The 20,015-nt window shown below is 36.1% G+C and overlaps 2 protein-coding genes and 1 long non-coding RNA gene across 4 annotated transcripts in view; 2 read left to right on the top strand and 1 right to left on the bottom strand.

The window, feature by feature from the left end:
* LOC105038632 (probable E3 ubiquitin-protein ligase ARI8) overlaps positions 1–681 on the top strand; it is a 33,177-nt gene extending 32,496 nt beyond the window's left edge. For both annotated transcript variants that reach the window (XM_010914498.4, XM_010914497.4), the window contains exon 15: positions 88–681. In XM_010914498.4, coding sequence (XP_010912800.1) covers positions 88–367 — 280 coding nt within the window. In that variant the 3' untranslated portion in view covers positions 368–681. The remainder of the gene's footprint in view (positions 1–87) is intronic.
* Positions 682–3,804: 3,123 nt separating this feature from the next.
* Positions 3,805–8,233, bottom strand: LOC105038711 (uncharacterized). The gene is made up of 3 exons (XR_012137925.1): positions 8,048–8,233; positions 7,689–7,874; positions 3,805–4,232 (listed from the first exon to the last, which is right to left on the bottom strand). It is a non-coding gene; the product is annotated as an uncharacterized lncRNA (long non-coding RNA).
* Positions 8,234–13,280: 5,047 nt separating this feature from the next.
* Positions 13,281–19,906, top strand: LOC105038631 (probable linoleate 9S-lipoxygenase 5). Its single transcript, XM_010914496.4, has 9 exons — positions 13,281–13,768; positions 13,846–14,129; positions 14,312–14,549; positions 16,062–16,406; positions 16,496–16,581; positions 16,682–16,771; positions 17,231–17,529; positions 17,967–18,230; positions 18,949–19,906. The coding sequence occupies exons 1-9, from the start codon at positions 13,594–13,596 to the stop codon at positions 19,718–19,720; spliced, it is 2,553 nt and encodes an 850-aa protein (XP_010912798.1). The 5' UTR covers positions 13,281–13,593; the 3' UTR covers positions 19,721–19,906.
* Positions 19,907–20,015: the final 109 nt, after the last annotated feature.

Below are 20,015 nucleotides of genomic sequence, written 5' to 3'. Positions count from 1 at the left end.
CCGCATTCATATTTCTGAATGTTTTCTTTTAGTGTCTGTGGCACGAAAGCTTACATTTCACGTGCCTTGTGGAACATTTCCTGACAGTGTAACTCGAAACTACTTTGAGAATCTTGTTCGAGCCCTGGAAACTGGCTTGAAGGATGTGGGCTCTTCCAATAACCAGGCCACATGCAGCAAGACTTCGAGCTCCAAGTGCCTGGGAGGCAAGAGTAAAAGTGGAAAGATAAAGGCTGGTGGGACCAGCTCTAAATCTGGTGGTCCTAGCCGCAGCTTGGATGAAAGCAATCTCTGGTCATGTGATCAGTGTACCTATGCCAACCCCAGGTCCACGAACATGTGTCAGATGTGTGAGCATCGCCGATAGACCATGTAGAGCTTCCTCCTGCATCCAGATAGCATTTTATCTGTAAAAATCCTCTCCCTTAACCTGTTCCACTGGCCTGACTTGTTGGTAGAATCATGTTCCATGATGCTGGCAAGAATGTATTGTTAATCTCCTCCTAGGTTGTGAGTGTTAGAGGAAGTGGAATAAAAAAGAGAGGAAGGGAAAACAAAGGAAAGGAAGGAAGCAAAAAGCTGCCTCTTCGTATAGTGTTCTGTTTCGTGATCAGAAACAAGTGAAACATTGGCTCATTCTCTGTATATATATTTATCTCTGTATGTGCTTCCCTTGCTTAATTTAGTCAGAGTCCAGCATGCTCAGTTGTTGCAATAATGAATTACCCTGAGAAAACAGATTATGCCTCAATTTTTTTCCATGGTCTGAATCAAGGTATGTACCAGTATATTAATGGAATTAGGTAAACTATCTGAGTTATAGTTTGGTTCTTAAATAGTTACAGCATGGTTCAGGTAATGAGATGGCAATGTTTGTTGGCTGGTGTGCGGGACCATTGATTGATGGGCTACTAACTATATGACTTTCCTTTTGCATTTCCTGTGGTTGGTGGCTACCTTCATTGCCTGCCTTTCACCAACCATGGCGGACTTATTGCTGTCTTTTTCCTGCAAGCATGCTGGTCTGCGGAGGAATTTCTGAATTAGAACTGGAGTAGGAAATGGTTTTCTGGACACAGTTTTTATAGCTGTCCGAGAGGAAATCAAATGTGGGAAACAAAATGTTGACTGGTAGTGGCTACTCACCTAGGATCCCAGGTGATTCTGAAATTGAAACTGTGCTGAAGGACTGTAGGCAGAGAGCACTTATGGTTATATCACTGACTGGGATCGCAGATTGGAAAGGGCTGTCGCGGATGGAAGTGAAATCCTCTGCTTGTGCTATCAGGTGTTCAGGCTTTTGCTTCTGCACTGACACTTTATTCCTAGTTTGAGTTGGTTAGCTATCTATTGAGGCTTGGGACTGGCACTGAGGGCTTCAATCATGTTACAGAATAAACTTTGAACGCTTCTCCTGTTAGAAGAAAAAACCCTGGTCGGATTGAGAGGAAGAGGAAAGCCCCCGGTACCATGGTCGATTGCTCTCGGATTAGACTAGTCTGAACGCCCACTTATACCCAAAAAAAAAAAAAAAAAACTGGCGGAGAGGTGATCCTCAGAAATCAGGCACCTTGGCATTAGAAATCTCTGGAAGAAGTACGAGTTATCTCCAAAGATCTTGATGAGAAAATATTAGTCTTGCGACGGTGCCTGGCTTATCTGCCCTGAATTTCTTTTGGATGGAAATACCATCCATCAGCACTAATCATCATTTTTTTCCGAGCCCCTCTGCAGAAAAAAGAAAAGAAAATAAAAGAAAAAAGAAGTACCATTGTGCAGCATCCACACAAGTCCTTAATCTATCCAAAATTTTTAAAGCCTCATATTTTCACTATTATTTAATGGGTTTATAGAAAGTTCATTTTGTCCTTCTACTTATCAGAGCTACTATGATAACACGTCATGGAAACATATGACCAATTCAAGAAAATGAGTTGAAACATGGTGATCACATTAAATGATGACTAAATATATTTCAACATCAGAGCTACTATGTGTCATACCAAATGATGGCTAAATATATATCAACATCAGAGCTGCTAAATATACTATGTACTATGTGTCATGCCATCCTGTATTCGTAAACTATGATTAAAAATTTAAATACAAACATACTGCAGGTTGTGCTATAATGGTACGTAAACTATATGTCCCTCTATCATGTCAAGTTTTTTTTTTTTTTCTTTGGATGCGAAGACCTTCCCCCAGCTTTATTAAAAAAATTTAAAAAAGGACCATACAGAAAGTAAAAGAAGAAAGTAGCGGAGGCAAACGGATTGGTAGGAGACAAGGGGGGAAGAGAATGCAGTATAGCTGTGTGGCCTACTTTCTTCTTCTGTGTTAACCGACCAGATGTCTCCAAACTTGAGCTGATAGGAAAAGGATTAATAGTGTATATTAAGCTTATAAGCACCCTGCACATAAGCTTCTCCATAGATGAAAAGTTTGGAGAACTTAGAGCCAAAAGACTACTTTTGAAGAAAACAACCTAGAGTTTCTTTCACTACAAACTTGCCAGGACCAATTGATTCCAAGCTCTTCAGATCATCGATCCTATTCTCTTGTATCTCTACATGTTCAGAGTGACAGTAAAGAAGCAAAGAAGATACTACTAGTGAAGAAGCAATGGATGAATAGATCACCTAAAGTTTCCTAATTTTCACCACAAAGAGAACATCCCGAACTCACCAGCTAGGAGTCTTACAGAGGAAAGTGTTAAGAAAGCCAATTCATCATCTGAGCTAAATTTTCTAATTTCTGTCAAACATCATGTTCATGTGGAGATGAATCAGGTAACTATGATAAGGATTGTCTTCAGTGCAATCTTTTTCTAGCTTGCAGTGCAAAAGCAATGACATTAACTATCGTTCGAGGCCCACAACCTTTTTTGCGTTGAGGCATGTGGTGATCTTATGCTGCTTGTACCCCTGATGGGAAAACAAAATACAAAGCAACCTAGAGAGTAAGGTCAAGGTCATGGGAAAAATGGATGCGTAACTGTTACTTGTTCAAGAGGGAAATGTAGAAAACATATTATAAAATATTCAAAATTTTCGAAGATGTCTACCAATATTATCTGACAATAATGTTGAAAGATCCATTAGTATTGCGAAAATAAGTTTGATATATTAATTGCAGTTATTTTTCTTTAGGAAAATCGATTTTGACATGCAGTAAGTATAAAATCAATAATAAGATAGTAAAGAAGGATGAAATTCTTGTCCCACATATTGACATTGTGTTGGCTGATCAATCTCTTAAAATATATCAGCTCATATTGGCCAAGACTATAAGTTACAACAGCAGATCTTTTGTCTGCAATCTTATCACATTATTGTTTTTAACAAAAATTGCAGAGCAGAACACTTAATTCTATCATTTATTTGATGGTATGATGGCCAATCAAATGGTTTAATTTAGTCATCTAAATGCAATGTGCCCTATAATTCACAACGGATTAAAAACCTTATGGTAAAAGAACAACAACCTACTTTCATAAAGCAAATGCTCACATGTTATATATCTGCCTCTAAGTTTTATTTTCTTTTTTCTCTTTTCCATTTTTTAAGAAACACCACATAAGCTTAGGTCATTGTTCTAACATTCTAGCATAGTTCAAACATAAGTTGAAGCGAAGTGACTGCTTTGAGGAAACTTGGAGCCCAAAACAACCCCAGAATATACGTGCACCATGGGAAACTGAACGTGGCCTTAGAAATTGAAGTAGATCACTGAAATGCTAGCGTTTTGAAATGCATGCAGCTAAAGCACACAAATGAAAAAATTCAATTAATAATGATAGCATACAAAAACTATATTTACATTAACTTATTCATTTAACAATGGCCTTTTGCTGCTTCCCTGCAGTCATGTGCAGCATTTATGGATTTCAGTCATCAAGATGAAATTGGAAAAAACAACTCAGGTATTGCAACATAATACTTCTAAACATGGACTATGACTATATAAAAGGAAAACTACCAGCATAATAATCCCAGTGTACATAGCAGGCCCAAATTATGCTGAATATCAGATGCATATCCTACAAGAATCTAATGAGCATGGTGGCCTTGATATTTCATGAATTTTAAAGTCCCATCCTTCAAAACAAGTTACAGAACATAATTGGTGCAGTCATATCATGCATCCTCTGATGAACCTAAGAATACTCTGCGCACTACCTTAGCTCCCCTTCCCTTCGCCATGTAAAGTCCTATATAATGGAGCAGCTCCTGCGGGGACAAGTTGAAAAATAAATTCAGTTTCCTCCACATCATTAAACTAAATTAAAACCATTGTAAAATTCAAACTGATTATGTGCATTTGAGTCTAGTCTTGATCTAAGTAAATTACTATAACTTGCAGAATCTAGATGTCCTAAAGGCAAAAAAATGTGCTTATCGAGTCGCATGCCTTAAAGAGGAAAGAGGAGGTCATGGAGTCTAATGAACCTCACTTATCCATATAACCATTTTTTAATATGGTGTTGTCTTAAGAATTGATTTTGGTAGTCACAAACTATTTAAGAGGACTACTAATGAGTTTCTTGTCCTTGAAAAATACTTTGGTGTGATTTTAGGTAGTCCAAAAATATAGAGTTTGAAAAGCTTTTTTAAGGGCGTCAAAGTTGAAAATTTTGCAAGTTGGAGACGATTTTGAAGCCTTTTGAGAGTGTTAAGTGTATTCAAATCCATTTAAAAGTGTTTGGTAGTATTTTGATAAGTTTCGGTACTTTAAATGTATGAAAAATTGGGTTGGAAAAGAGTGGGGTGACCCTTGGGTCGATTCCTTGCAAAGAGGAGCCAGCACGCACCTATCTTAGCCTTTGGCACGTAGTGGGGTGACCCATTTTTTAGGGGGCGATCCATGAGTCGACCTCTGAGAGCCTGAGACCAAAACAAAGTGAAATTTTCTGTTTGGCCAAAAGGGACGACCCATGGGTCGATCCCTTGACAATGGATCGACTTATGGGTCGACCCCTGCGGTGCAAATGCACGAAATGACTAATTTTCAGTCTATTTTTTATGCATTTAATGCGTATTAAACACACTCCAATGGCTCTTAACCAATTCTAAGACACTCTCAAAACTTAATGAAGACTATAAATGCTTTCTAGAGGTGGAAAATTAAAGAAAACTGAGAAATTCAAGGTCAAATCCGAGAAAGAGAAAGAAAACCCTAGAAATAGAGAAAAAAGTATTCAATCAGCTCACCAACTACTTTCTAGCTACATTCAAGTGTTCAAATCATCTGGAGGTATCTAACAAAGGCTTCTACTCTTTGAGTATTGTGCTTTTATTATTTTATTACGCTCATTTAAGGAGCTCTTTTGTACTGAAAATTTTGTACTCTATTCATTTACTGTTGTATTTTGAGTTTTGAGTTTTGAAAGGTACCAAAACTCAGATAGGTTAATCCGAACCTGTAATCGGAGGGTTTGTGGGTTGGTTTGTATCCGAAAAACAAGCGTTCTTGCTTGGATAGTAAGGATCGATGTAATCCGATGTGTTGTACTTGAAAATTCTTTTAGTGGATTGAATTCTCAAGTTAGAACTTGGAGAGTGGATGTAGGTGCAAGGTTAGCACCGAACCACTATAAATCCTTTGTGTTTGCTATGCTTGCATATTTTCTCTTCCTTGTTGTGCTCTATACTTATTCATTTGTTAATTATATTTGATCTTTTGTCAGTGTTAATTAACTCACCTCACTCATCAAGTTGAGCACATTCCTTGTGAGCACTAATCACTAAAAATTTTAAAAGACCCAATTCACCTCTCCTCTTGGGCTCCATATCTGGACAATAAATGGTATTAGAGCTCAGTGCTCTAGTCCTTGCTTGATTTAACCATCAAGAGCCAAAGATCTATGGCAACCTAATTTGGCACATCTCTAGCCGAGGGGCAATCCACCAACCGACCTTCATTTTTTAATAGGTCCAACTACACCTATTGGAAAGCTCGAATGAAAATATTTATCCAAGCACTTGACTATGATATGTGGAGTATCATAGCGAATGGATCTCACACACCCACTAAGTTGATTGATGGTGTGTCCCTCCCTAGTCGGAAGGTGAATGGGATGAGCTTGACAAGAAAATGACTCAGCTCAATGCTTAAGCCATGAATGTCTTGTACTGTACTTTAAATGCAAATAAATTTAACCATATTTTCACATATAATTCAGCTAAAAAAAATTGGAATATGTCAGAAGTTACACATGAGGGCACAAACCAAGTAAAAGAGTCAAAAATTAACATGCTTGTGCACAATTATGAACTGTTTACAATAAAACCTGATGAGTCTATAACACAAATTTTTACTCATTCCACTGATATCATAAATGATCTAAAGAGTCTTTATTTGTGCTAATAATTTGTCAGATTCTAATTTATAGGAGTCCAAAATACTTGTGTTTTACTGAGGATGAGCATATATTATAGTTTGTCGATGAAGTACCCATGGTACACAGAATGGAGGAAGAAATAGTCAGCTTACTCGAGTTGTTTATGAGGACATCCATATCACATACATAAGTATAGATAGTTAGCTTTTGTTACTGAATATGGAACTTCTGTAGAAATTCTGAAATTGATCATGGCCACAAAGCAGTCAATTTTCGCAACAAGTGCTAGAGAAGGAGAATTTAAGGATCTGTCAGAGGGTTCAATGTTGTAGTCCACAACATGTGCCGAGGTAAGGAATTGCACTTGAGGTGCCCAGCAATCATAGTGGTTAACAATGTAACAGCATATTAGCACATATGCTTCATACATGCCATGATGGCATTGTAATGTGTAAATGCTCGGTGTCAAGAACCTCTTGTTTTTGTTCCAAATTGATTACTGTCTAAAATTTCTCAGGATATGACAAGGGCAAATAATATAAGTTGGAAAATTCTAAACATGTAAGTGGGGTAAAAAAAAAAAATATTGAGATTAGCAGATAAATGAGAATCTGTGGAACTAAAACTTTTCTTCCTTCAATATGTCAAAAAAAGTGTTCTTTTAGGAAAATAAAGTCAATTGTGCTGTCTCCAATCTTAATTTACTTTCACCAAAAGCACATCTCCTGGAAAAGGAAATGGTCGAGCCAGGTGGTGCAATATTAGGAAGGGTATGCTTATAGCAAATCCAAGACAATAAAACACATATTGTTTATCTCCATATTCATAGAATTGGCCACCAAGCATTTAGAATCAACATGCATGAATTGGCATGGACACACAAACACAGGGTCATAAACCCCTATGCACATGAATGCACATATATACATACTGGACATGATATAAGCTTAGGTCTACTTTACATAGAAAAGGAAGGGGAAAAAAAGCAAGGTTGCATGAGTATGGACCGATGGTTCTTTGTTTCTAATGGAATTATTGGTATCATTTCAAAAGAAATGAAAAAATAATCCAATTTTCACAGTATGAAAGAAGCATTCCTTTCATGACCCATTCTGAGAAATAACTATGGGAGAAAAAATAAAAATCCACCATTTCTTTCGTTAGTTGAAATCGTTATAAGTAGCTTCTATGGTATTATTTCTTATAATCACTGAAAATAAAAATTGTACTAAGCATTCAATATGGCAAAAAAAGCTTATCTACTTCAGAAATTTATAGTATTTTTGAATGCATGGCGCCTGTTTTATGCAATCTAAAAGTGAAAACAGAGGTCAGACTTTCAAACCTGTGGATGGGCTAAAGCTCCTTTGATATTTCTAGTGACATGAATAGGGAGGTCATATGTAGCACATCCGCATGAATACACCGCAACATCTTCCACCGGTGGCACCCAGCCAATATTTCTAGCACTCATTATGGAACAGACAAAGTCTAACACACAAATATCTGTGCATATTCCTACCACCAAAACCTGCAACGGGTTAATCAGAAACACCATCACTACTTCATTTACTCTGACACCGTAAAGTAAAAGAAAATATGTGGAAATGTCTAAACAGAGGACCTACCAAATTTCCTCAACTAAGGAACTCATTAAGAACTTCAAATGAATTAGTTTCATCGTAATAAATCAGAATTACTTACAACTTTAATTGAATTCTTTTAGACCCAATCAGCAAAAGTATTCGAGCCATCTTCCTCGATCGAACCAAGGTAACCATCTATGCAATTTTTGCATCTGACGGTCACATTTGGATCACTCTCCAACCATTGCAAAGCTGCAGATCTCAAAAATGCAGCATGGTATGATCTCATAATTCTCACAGAAGCTCAAAAACAAGTAGAATAGTAGGCCATCAAGTAATGAACATAATTTCAAATTTGTGATCTAAAAAGTAGGAGTAATAAGGAAATTGAATTTTGTAGAACCAAAAATCGAATTGAAATAGCTTAAAATCAAACAAATCAAACTGAAATAATTTTGGATTGATTCGGTCCAGTAATTCAATTTTGGACTTCTCTATATTGAACTTTTGGTTTTAATTTAAACTTATTAAATTCTTTAATAGTTTCATTATTTGGGCCACAGAATTATACTTGGGCTTAGTCTAGATGGACCATGATTTAAAAAGAACGTGATAAGTGAGTTTGAGTCAAAAATAGACAAAATAAACCATGAAAGATATATATTTTTTTTAAAAAATTCACTCTGAGATTTTGTCACACGTTCTCCTAAATATGAATATCATCCAAAGAAATAACATCAATCTGATTCACCTAAACGAGGCCTCAAAGAAATAAAGAAAAAAAAAGTACAAAATCTATACAAATATATTTTCAGAATATTAACATTTGAAAATGAACTACTTTAAACTCAAAGCAGGAAGCTCCTCTCAGAGAGCAGATGTACGGTGGATGGTGTGTAATTAAGAATTGGTCAAATACAAGGGATAACTTAGCTTGTTATCTATTATGGGATTTGGCATGGTCTAATTAGACCATCTGGTTCAAATAATATTTAATCTAAATATAAATATTAAATCAAAAAAATCAGATAATTTTGATTTTCGATTAATCAAAATTATCAAATTAAACATCAAAGATCGAATCGATTAAAAAATTTCGATTTAATTTTAAACCAAAACTGACATTTTCATAAAAAAATTGAACCAAACACTGAAATAATTAACGGTTTGATTCGATTTTTTTGATTAACCGAGCTATTTGCACACCCTTATACATGGTACATGGTAATTGATAAATCTCATATTGTGGGATGGGTCAAGTTTAGGTTGTATAATTATACATACAAGCAAACTTAAATTTTATGTCAAATTCAAACCTAATTCTATAATCAATTCATCGTCAAACAACACCCAAAATAAGACGTTAAAAAATGTGCAATAGTTAGGTCTATATTAGATCAAACTCTTCGGACTAGACGAATAATGTTGCCGCAAGTCTCCGGTTATTGATGATATGACTGGAATGAGATATCGAAGAAAACTTGTTAGAAAAGTTCATACTCGTCAAAAGGTTTCTGATGGAGGATCCTTCGATACTAAAGTTAGTTAGAGCTTTGAGAACAGTTGAGAAAAGAGTGAGGATGGGAAGAGAGTGATGGTATATATATATATATATTTTTTTCAATTAAAAGAGGATCCTCTTGGTATTTTTTTATATAAACATGGAGCTGTAGGTGGTTTAGTTGGAATCTTTAGATCGTTATGCCAATTTTATCATAACACTAGGTCATATTCTGATAAGCTGTTGAGACAGAGAATCTTCTCACTATCATGCAAAAAAAAAAAAAAAAAAGAATGAAGAAAGGAACCAGAGGATGATTTAATTTTTATTTTGTACAGACTACCTGATGACTCCTTCAGTGCGGCACCCTGGGATTGATGTCAGAAGGAATTGGGTGTTCACCTCTGGCTCTCTCTATTCCTCTTCATTTATGCTCCAATGCTCGACGATTCCACCATAAAACCTCATCGGAAATCCCTCGGTCCGAGGTCTAGAAATCTGGTTTCTACCTTGAGAAGTCGAATTTTAGAACTTCCTTTGAATTCCAGTTGGAAAATGAGCACTGGGATCGGAATCTGAGGGGAAGAAAAAGCTTTCGTGTTTTTGCTCCCTTGGAATCAAAAGTCCGAGGATCCACTAAGAAAACCGTATTGTATCATGAAATTATAGAAAAATTAGCAGCTTCTTTCTTTTAGGATAGGATTGGACTGGTATATCACAGAATCTGATGGCATGATTCTTGAATTGAACCGATCATCCTGTGCCATGTGGCATGTAAATGGTATAGAGAAAATTACTGAGAGCAATATAAAAAATTGTATCCTATACAGCATGCATGCCGTTCACATTGCCAATCATAATGATTAGTTTCTATGGATCCCTCGTCAAGTGCTCATCTTAGTGTATTGTTATATGAACGAGTGATTATACGGCCGTTCATATTGCCAATCATAATGATTAGTTTCTATGGATCCCTCATCAAGTGCTCATCTTAGTGTATTGTTATATAAACGAGTGGTTATGATTGATCCCATATATGATCATATGGTGCATGTTTGTAAGTTATGATTTCTCTATCAATATTGTGACTCACATGCAAGCAAAGGATGAGAAACGAGGAGGCCCATAATGAGGGGAGATGTTTAGACACCCCCATTTTGATGCCCAATGTATACTTTGAAGATATCCACCCATGTGACATCCCAAAACATTAAGTTTTTGAGCTTTTGAGCCATAAAACCATAAAAATCATGCAAATACATGCCATATTTGTGTTCGTAGCACTTGGAGCTTTCCACGGGCTATTCTTACCATTAGAGTCTCTCAACGGTAGTTTATCGCCGTTAGAGCCTCTTTGACATTAGATTCTTGTCATGGAGTCTTCAAATTCAAAATTCCTATTTCTATTCACCTTATAGCTGAATTTTGCTATTTGAAACCCTCAACAATCGTGGAATCTGACATCGTACTCAAATTTTGAACCTTAGTACTTTTGAGAAATTTTTTGTGCACCATAAGCAGTATAAAAAATCTGATATAGAGTACACCATCTTATCTGATTGCTCTATATAGCCATTATTTTTCAATGCATATTTAATGCTTATAGTTTTACTTTTTCATTTAAAATTTTGAATGACGAAAATACCTCTGCTCTTTGAAAAAAAAATGATATCTTATATCTACATTATGACATCCTGCATGCAGTAAATTATAATTTGATTCAAAATGTCATAATATGTGCCACAGGATGTCATAATCTTTTTCTAAAAAATATGAGTATTTTCATTATTTAAAATTTTTAAATGAAAAAGTAGAACTGTAAACATTAAATGCGTGTTGGAAAGTGGTTGGATAAAAATGTCCATCCCATATTATAATATTCTGGGTGCAGAAGTTATAATTTGACGCAGGATGTCATAATATACTACAGGATGTCATAATTTTCTGAGTTATATTATGACATATATCTTACATATAGAAAATTATAATTTAATGCAGGATATCATAATATGTTTTAAAATATCATAATTATTTTTTTTAAAAAAATATTTTTATTATTTAAAATTTTTAATAAAAAAATAAAATTATATATATTGAAAAGCGATGCTTACATGAACAAATTGGATAAGACGGTGTCGAATTTTTTACACCACCTTGAAAATATGTAATCACCTTGTTACTGAAACAGCACCCCTTGGTCGTCCGGGTATTATCTGGCAGCCTTTCACTACCAAAATGTCCAAGTATCGGTTCCGTGCCATCACCTTCAAAATTCATTTTGCACCGTCCTTAATTGCTTGCAAAAGCATGGAGCCACTCAAAATATATATTTATAATATTTGTTATTATTATAATTGACAATGATAATATAATAATCCTTAAAATAGAATTATGATTATTATAATATAACATAGATTATACAAAAAATCATTAAGCATATAACAATAATTATTATAGTATAATATAATAAATTTATTTAATACTTTAGTAATTTTAAACTATTAGAATAATTAATTTATACTTTACAAATATTTATTTAAGCAATCAAAATAATATTATTTATTTAATTTATAAGGTTATACAATATTAAACTTTAATGGTTGGAAGCAGCAAGGGACGAACATGGACCTTGGCCCAAACAATAAGAAGCGGGTATTGTTGCATCTAGAATTGTTTGTCCGTGCACCTGACAGAGAAAAATAATACTGCTTTATCAAATTGCGCCATGCATTACAATTAATAAAAAAATAAATATTTAATATAATTTGATTATTTTTTAAATTTATTCTGATTAAAATATTATTTTATAATATTATGACGTCTTGTTGTTTTTTAATAAAATATAACAAAATCTCATAAGATATAAATCAGATGTCATGATATTATTATAATATCTTATTAATTTTTATGATATTTTAAATATTATTTATAAGATGTAACAGAATGTCATAAAATTGTAATAGAATGTCGTAATATTATTATTATGATATATTATTAGTTTTTATGATATTCTGATAATTATTTATAAGATATAATTGAATGTCGTAGGATGGTAATATTATAATATTATTATCATATCTTATTAATTTTTATAGTATTTTGATAATTATTTATAGGATGCAACAGAATGTATAAGATTGCAACAGGATATCATAATATCATTAAGACATCTTATAAATTTTTATAAATTTTTAATAATTATTTATAGAATACAATTGGATGTCAAAAGATTACAACAGGATGTCATAAGATTACAACAGGATGTTATAATATTATTATTATATTTTATTAATTTTTATGATATCATGATAATTATCTATAGTATGTAACAAGATGTCGTAGGATTGCAACATGATGTCATAATGTTATTACGATATTTTATGTATTTCAATAATTATATATAAAATATGATAGGATATTATAAAATTATTAAGACGCCCTGTTAGTTTTTATGATATCTCGATAATTATATATAAAATATAATAAAATATAATAATAATATTATAATATTTTATAAATTTTTATAATTTAATAATTGTATATAAAATATAACTTATCATATCATTATTATGATATTTTATTAGTTTCATAATATTTTGATTAGATAAAATAAAATAAAAAAAATATTTTGATCAAAAAATTAAAAATAATTTGAATTATATTAAATGTCAACCACCTTATTAATTGTACCGTGTGATCGATGAAGCGGTGTATTTTTTCCTTGATCGAGATGGCAGCCGAGCGCACTAAATTTATTAGAAAAAAAAAAAAAGCATACGCCAGCCGACATAGAAGGAAATTAAGGAGACAAGGAGAGTAACAACGACCAAAAGAAATGGACAGCTAGAACGCCCGATCTCTCAGAAGAGCAAGAAAACACCTGGTACGAAAGCATTAGGAATGGCATTTGGGGCCTTTAATTATTCTGGAGCGTTAGAATCAGATGCATGTGTAAAGCAAAAGCCAGCACAATGCTTCAGTGCCAGGGTAAAGTGAAAGCCAACAGGATTCTCCCCTTTTCTTTCTTCTTCTTGATCCAATATACCTATCTTGCTCGAGGAACAAACAATCTCCAAACCCTTTGTACACTCCATAAAAGCACACAACGACCTCCCAAATCTATAGCAGACTAAAGTTTCAGACATCAAACTAAAAGGCCTGAGATGATGCAAGGTCTTGCCAAACTACGCCAGAAGTTTGGCTACATAAGCCCTCCTTGCACCCAGCAAGATGAACATGCCACCAAGGCAACGGTTGTCATCTCCCGAAAGTCCAGATGGCAAAAACCTGGGAAAAAGACTACATTCCGGCTCTATAGCAGCTCTCATGTTGATATCAGTACGGAGCTTCAGAGACTTGTAGCTTAACTCATTCCATAATGGGAAACTGATGCTTGTTTCTTTGTTATGCTGCAGACACAGGCAGAGGCAAGCTAAGTCCTGGAGAAGTAAGCCTTAGAAAAGGTAAAAAAACGAAGCATGGCAGCATCGACACTTTGACATACCGGGTCTACTTCATCCTCGAGCCAGATTTTGGAATACCAGGTGCAATTGTGGTGAAAAATGGGGACCGTGATGAGTTTTTTCTGAGATTTGTGACGCTGGAGTTGTCCGAGAGCAGCAGTATCCACTTCGATTGCAATTCATGGATATATCCTTTTAAAAAAACCAACACCGATCGAGTGTTCTTCTTTAATACTGTTAGTTCTGACCCCCTATTTGCTTCGATGCTTGTTTGGTTGTTTTAAGCTCATTTACGCATTGAAACAACAGTTGATAAGGATTCATGAAGTCGATGTATATAGTTTTAACAAAGTTTGATGGCTCCGGTCGTAAGTAATATCTACCAATGAAATTATCATATGGATGTGTTTGCTTGCAGAGCTTTCTACCAAGACAGACGCCGTTGGCGCTGCAAGACCTCCGACAAGATGAGCTGATAAGTCTGCGAGGAAATGGAAGAGGGGAGAGGAAGGAGTGGGAAAGAATATATGATTATGACCGTTACAATGATCTCGGAGAACCGGATAAAGGCCAGGATCATGTCAGGCCTGTGTTAGGGGGATCCAAGGCATACCCATACCCTCGCAGGGGTAGGACAGGGAGACCTCTATGCAGTGGTATGAAAATTCTGGCAACCTCTGTAAAGTTTTTGGTTGGATGTCTTGGCTTGAGCCACTGCTCTAGCATTCTTTTCTTCTTTCTGCCGTTGATAAGCTTACATGGAATCTTCACCGGAGGGGGAAAAGCTAACATGGAATAAAGGGGTGTTCTCTACTAACAATTAAAAAAATGGAGGTGTTGAAGGAATCATAGAGAGCTTCATATATAAGTTGGAATCCAAGCCTCTTTTTATAAATTTATTCCATGTCGAATGGAATCACTTCTACTGAAATTAATTCATATTAAACAGTGGCCCTACTGTTATGGATCTTTTTTTATTGATTATTTTCTCTAAACATAGATCTTGGTCATCCTATGTTACTCCTGCCTGTCTCTGTCTTAATCTTATTTTCTACTTGGCCATACAAGTATGGAGGTGCCATAGCCTCTTCCTTACAGATGATGGGAGAAAGATCATATATTCTATCTTAAATTTCCACCATCCTTACTTGAGAGTCCTTTTTTTTGGGGGTGGGTGGAATTATGCATCTTTAGCAAAATAGAGGTGCTCCTAGTCAAATTGATTTTTGTCTGACAAACATATCAATTGAATTGTGTATGAATTCTTTCAATTTATCCATTTATTAATTTTAAATAAAATTTTAGTATTTTATTAATTTATTAATAATATTATTCGATGGTCTTCCCAAAGAGAACAATGCTGGCTGTATCCCTGATTGGGGTTAACATCAGTATTTCTGAAAATACAATTTGAACAGGTACATGGCCCAGGAGATGGTGGAGTCTTCATGATGTTTGTCTCCTTTAAAAGAACTACATGGCTGTCTTGATTTCTTTGTTCATTTCATGGGTACTTAGATCCTCCGACTTTCAAATAGCCATCAGTTTCAGAGAAATTATGGAAAGACTAAGGGCTTGTTAAGATGTTCCAAGAAACCATAATTAATTGCCGATTTACTTGTTTTCAAATAAGCTATTTTAAATTTCATAGGATTATTGAAATTTTCTATTTTGGCATAATTTTTGGGTCTTGCAGCTTTTTTTTTTTTCTTTCTTTTATTATTTTTCCCTACATAGAGTATTTCCAGCAACAGAGCAATTCTTCAAATAGATTTTTAAATTTTTATATTTGAATGGGTAAAGCAGGGAAAGACTCACAACCATGGTAGTATAGACTACAACAAGCCTTCAGGACTAATATGTTCTGTTTTCTGAAATTAAAAAGGGAATCCACCCAGAATTTTTTGAAAAATACTAAAAGCCGGACGCAAGAATTTGTCTTCCTGATAAGATGACATAATAGATAGTTGAAAACACTTTGTCCAGTCTAAACACACTAAGAGTCTTATTATCAAGTTCATGTTTCAACAAGCATGCCTCCTTTCTCTTCTCAAATTGTCCAAGCTAACATTGCACTAGAGTTTTATATCAAGTTCATGTTTCAACTAGCATGCCTCCCTTCTCCTTTCAACTTGTACAAGCACTCACATGAACTCCATGTAATTAAGATCGGGCGACCGAGACTCGGAACAAAATCATCAACCTCGACTTCTACGTCCCGCCGGATGAGCGCTTCAGCCCCATCAAGCTATCAGAGTTCATATCGAATTCGATCCAAGCTGTCGTGCACTTTGTCATCCCTGAGTTGAAGTCATTGTTCCAAGGAGATCTCCTCAACTTTGAGTCATTGGATCGGATAAAAAGAGACCTCTATTATGATGAGCGGAACCGTGTCATCGAAGGTATAGTAATGGAGAAGTTGAAGGTTTTTCTTCCAAATGATCTCTTCAAGGAAGTCAATAAAGCGATCAAGGAACATCCAATTAAATTTCCAGTTCCCCAGGTGATTGCCGGTAAGCAAATCCTATAAACGTTAGCACCAGAGGATAGATTTCATGTCTTCTAGCTATAATCTCACCAAATTATTTGTACCACCATGTAGCTGATGACAATGCATGGAGGACTGATGAAGAATTTGGAAGAGAGATGCTTGCTGGGCTAAACCCAGCTGTTATCCGATGCTTGGAGGTAGGGAGGAAAGATCCATCTAATTAATGATCAAAAAGGGACTCCTTTCATCTATCTTTTAACTTTGGAAGACTGAGGAAGATCTCTTTATCTTATACAGACGTTTCCACCTGTGGGTAGAGGAGAGAGACAGAGCTCCATTACTGCCTCACATATAGAAGGCAAGCTCGATGGCCTAACCATTGAACAGGTAACTTGCTTCTCATCTTTGGAATGTTAAGCTTCCAATCTGATAGGTACTTTAATTTGCTTTGCTGCACGGCAGCAAAAGAAAGATTACATTAGTCTAGACACTTGCACAATGTTCAACCCAGATTTACAAAAAAAGGTGAAGAAATTCTATGTAGTAGTAGATATTTTCTTTGAAAAATATAATACAATCTTATAAACATGTAAATAGATATGCTAAGCAAGGTTTGTTATACCGGTACTGAATTCTATATCGGTACCATGCTGGTATCCTATCAGTATGTTTGGTGTAGGGTTGGTTCAATATACCATACAATAGATTACATCTGGTATGGGATGTTATGTACCAGTATTGTGGACCTTGATACCGGAAATATTTGTGGCAAAATTATGTAACCTGACTGCTTATTAAGACGTGCATAGTAAAATTTTTGAATGTGTGATGTTTATTTGTGCACAGGCAATTGATGATCATAGGATCCTTATTCTTGATCACCATGACTATTTAATGCCATACCTCAGACGCATCAATGCGCAAGGGGTGTGCGTATACGCATCCCGGACTCTCCTATTTGTGAAGAGGGATAGAACTCTCAGGCCTTTGGTCATTGAGCTAAGTTTACCAGTAGATGAGAGAGGAGAGGAGATAAGCAGGGTGTTTTTGCCTGCAAGCCAGGGTCCTGACGGAGCACTGTGGCAACTTGCTAAAGCACAAGTGGCAGTCAATGACTCAGGACACCATCAGCTTATAAGTCATTGGTGAGTAAATTCTTGGTAACTTACCCTTTAATTCTAAGTGTGCTAAAAAATGGTTTGCTCTCTAGGATGATTAGCTAGTATTTATGTTCAGTTCTCCATCCTCAGCAGGATCAAATTAAGCTGAGGAACATATCTAAATATGACCATTACATCTTTTAACTAAAATTTTAAATCTTGCGAGACAGGCTGTCTCGATTTTTTCATGAAATAAGATGCCCCTCCATCCCGACACTTGGGACGGGAGATGTCCTAAGACATCTTAATCGAGATACTGAGATACTAGCAAGATAGTCCTGTCCTAATATTTGAAAAGGTACCCTATTTCGATGTCCTGCGAAATATCCCATCGGGATCTAAATCCTTACTTTTAATATAATTAACTAATTAAGATTGTAGTAATCTATCTTGCCTAATTTTTTCCTTTGATGTCTCCATAGGCTATATACACATGCAACGGTCGAGCCCTTTATCATAGCTACAAGAAGGCATCTAAGCACAATGCATCCTATCTACAAATTGATTGATCCACATTTTAAGGACACCATGCATATAAATTCTCTTGCTCGGAGTATACTTCTGAATGCTGGTGGAATCCTTGAGAAAACAATGTTTCCAGGCAAATATGCCTTGGAGTTATCTTCAACAATTTACGAGAGTTGGCGGTTCACCGAGCAGGCTCTTCCTAAAGATCTTGTGAAAAGGTATAGCATAAGTTCATAACCTCTTGCATCTTTTAAGGCATTGCACCAATGTCAACTCCTTTCTAGTAAAGAATCTCTTATTGCTGCTACCTTCATTGAAATAAAACCAAGATGATCAATTACAGATATAGCAGTATGTTCTTTTCTTGTTCGATGCTTTGCATTGTGCTACATTTCAACATTTAGCTGAGTACTGAAATTTTATTGATTTACATTATAACTTAATGTTCTATGATTTCTAAAGAAACATCTAATTTAATGGAATTTTGCTTAGGTAACTAGCACCGATCGATCCCATGGTGAGCCTGTTGGGTGCAAAAAGAAATATAAATAACAAGATGTGAGACAGAGAACTCTTTAGTGGAAAACATGGAGATTTTCATTAGAGTAGTACAAGAGACTTTCAATGACTTGCCTTGCCAAAGATTCTAATCCCCTATTTATAGATACAAAGGTGGTTCCGAGGCTATCCATCGTCAATACAAAAGTGAGATATGACTCTTTAGTTTACATAAGATGACTTTTTAATGATTAATCTCCATCATGTATTAAATACTGGAGTTACATAACTCTTTGGTCTCCACAATACGTCAAGACGCTTGGACGCGCTAATACTAATTACAAACTTAATTACAAATTAACTTCTAAAAAAGCCTTCCTAAGATTGCATTCTTGGTCTCAAAATCTACTCTGACTAATGACACTGGGTTGTTTTCAGAGGACTGGCCGAGGAAGACCCCGACGAACCCTCCGGCGTCCGTCTGCTCCTCAAAGACTACCCCTATGGCGCCGATGGCCTCGACGTATGGACTGCCATCCAGGAATGGGTGACCAACTACTGCGAGCACTTCTACCATGATGACCAAGCCATCATCACCGACATCGAAATCCAAGCATGGTGGAAGGAAATTTGCCAGATCGGCCACGGCGACAAGCGCAGCGACGACGAATGCTGGCTCCCTCTGGACTCACTCACCAACCTTGTCCAAGTCCTCACCACCCTCATTTGGATTGCCTCCGCCCTCCATGCAGCCATCAACTTTGGGCAGTATGGCTACGCCGGCTACCCCCCGAACCGCCCGACCCGGTGCAGAAAGTTCATTCCGGCAGAGGGGACGCCCGAGTACGCCGACTTCTTGCGTGACCCTGATAAGTACTATCTTGAGATGCTACCGGACCGGTTCACGACGACGTTAGGAATAGCATTGATAGAGGTGCTCTCTGGGCACACCGCCGACGAGGTGTACTTGGGCCAGAGGACGTCGACGACGTGGACCAATGACGGGGAGGTCCTCCGGATGTTCCAGGAGTTCGGACAGAATCTCCGGCGAGTGGAAAACGGGATTGAGGAGAGGAATAAGAATCCGAGGCTGAAGAATAGGTGGGGGCCGGCCAAGATTCCTTACACGCTGTTGTATCCGGATATTTCAAATATGGGGGGGGAGAAAGGAGTCACCGGGAAAGGAATTCCAAATAGTGTGTCTATATAGAGTGGGGCATTTGCTACCGTTTGCTGTTGTGGATATTGGGATGTGATGAGCTATGGACTTGTTGATTGATTAAATATTGTTGGTAAATTGTTTGCTGATGTGATTGGTTTGTTCTTTGTTGAGATGACATTAATCTTGTAAGCTTCTAATAAAAGTTTATGGAGTCGTGGTTGGAATAGTGGTTGATACTGTTGGGCCATCTTGGTCTCATGTTTTAGTGGAATAAGATGGATATTTAGAAGCAACAATGTCGCCATGAATGGAAGGTGGGTAATGTTTTCTCCTGCACCAGCTT

Source organism: Elaeis guineensis, chromosome 1, assembly GCF_000442705.2.
Source record: "Elaeis guineensis isolate ETL-2024a chromosome 1, EG11, whole genome shotgun sequence".
NCBI classification, from domain to species: Eukaryota; Viridiplantae; Streptophyta; class Magnoliopsida; order Arecales; family Arecaceae; genus Elaeis; species Elaeis guineensis.
The sequence above is the reverse complement of the archived record's forward strand: the minus strand, read 5'-3'. Positions and strand labels throughout refer to the sequence as shown.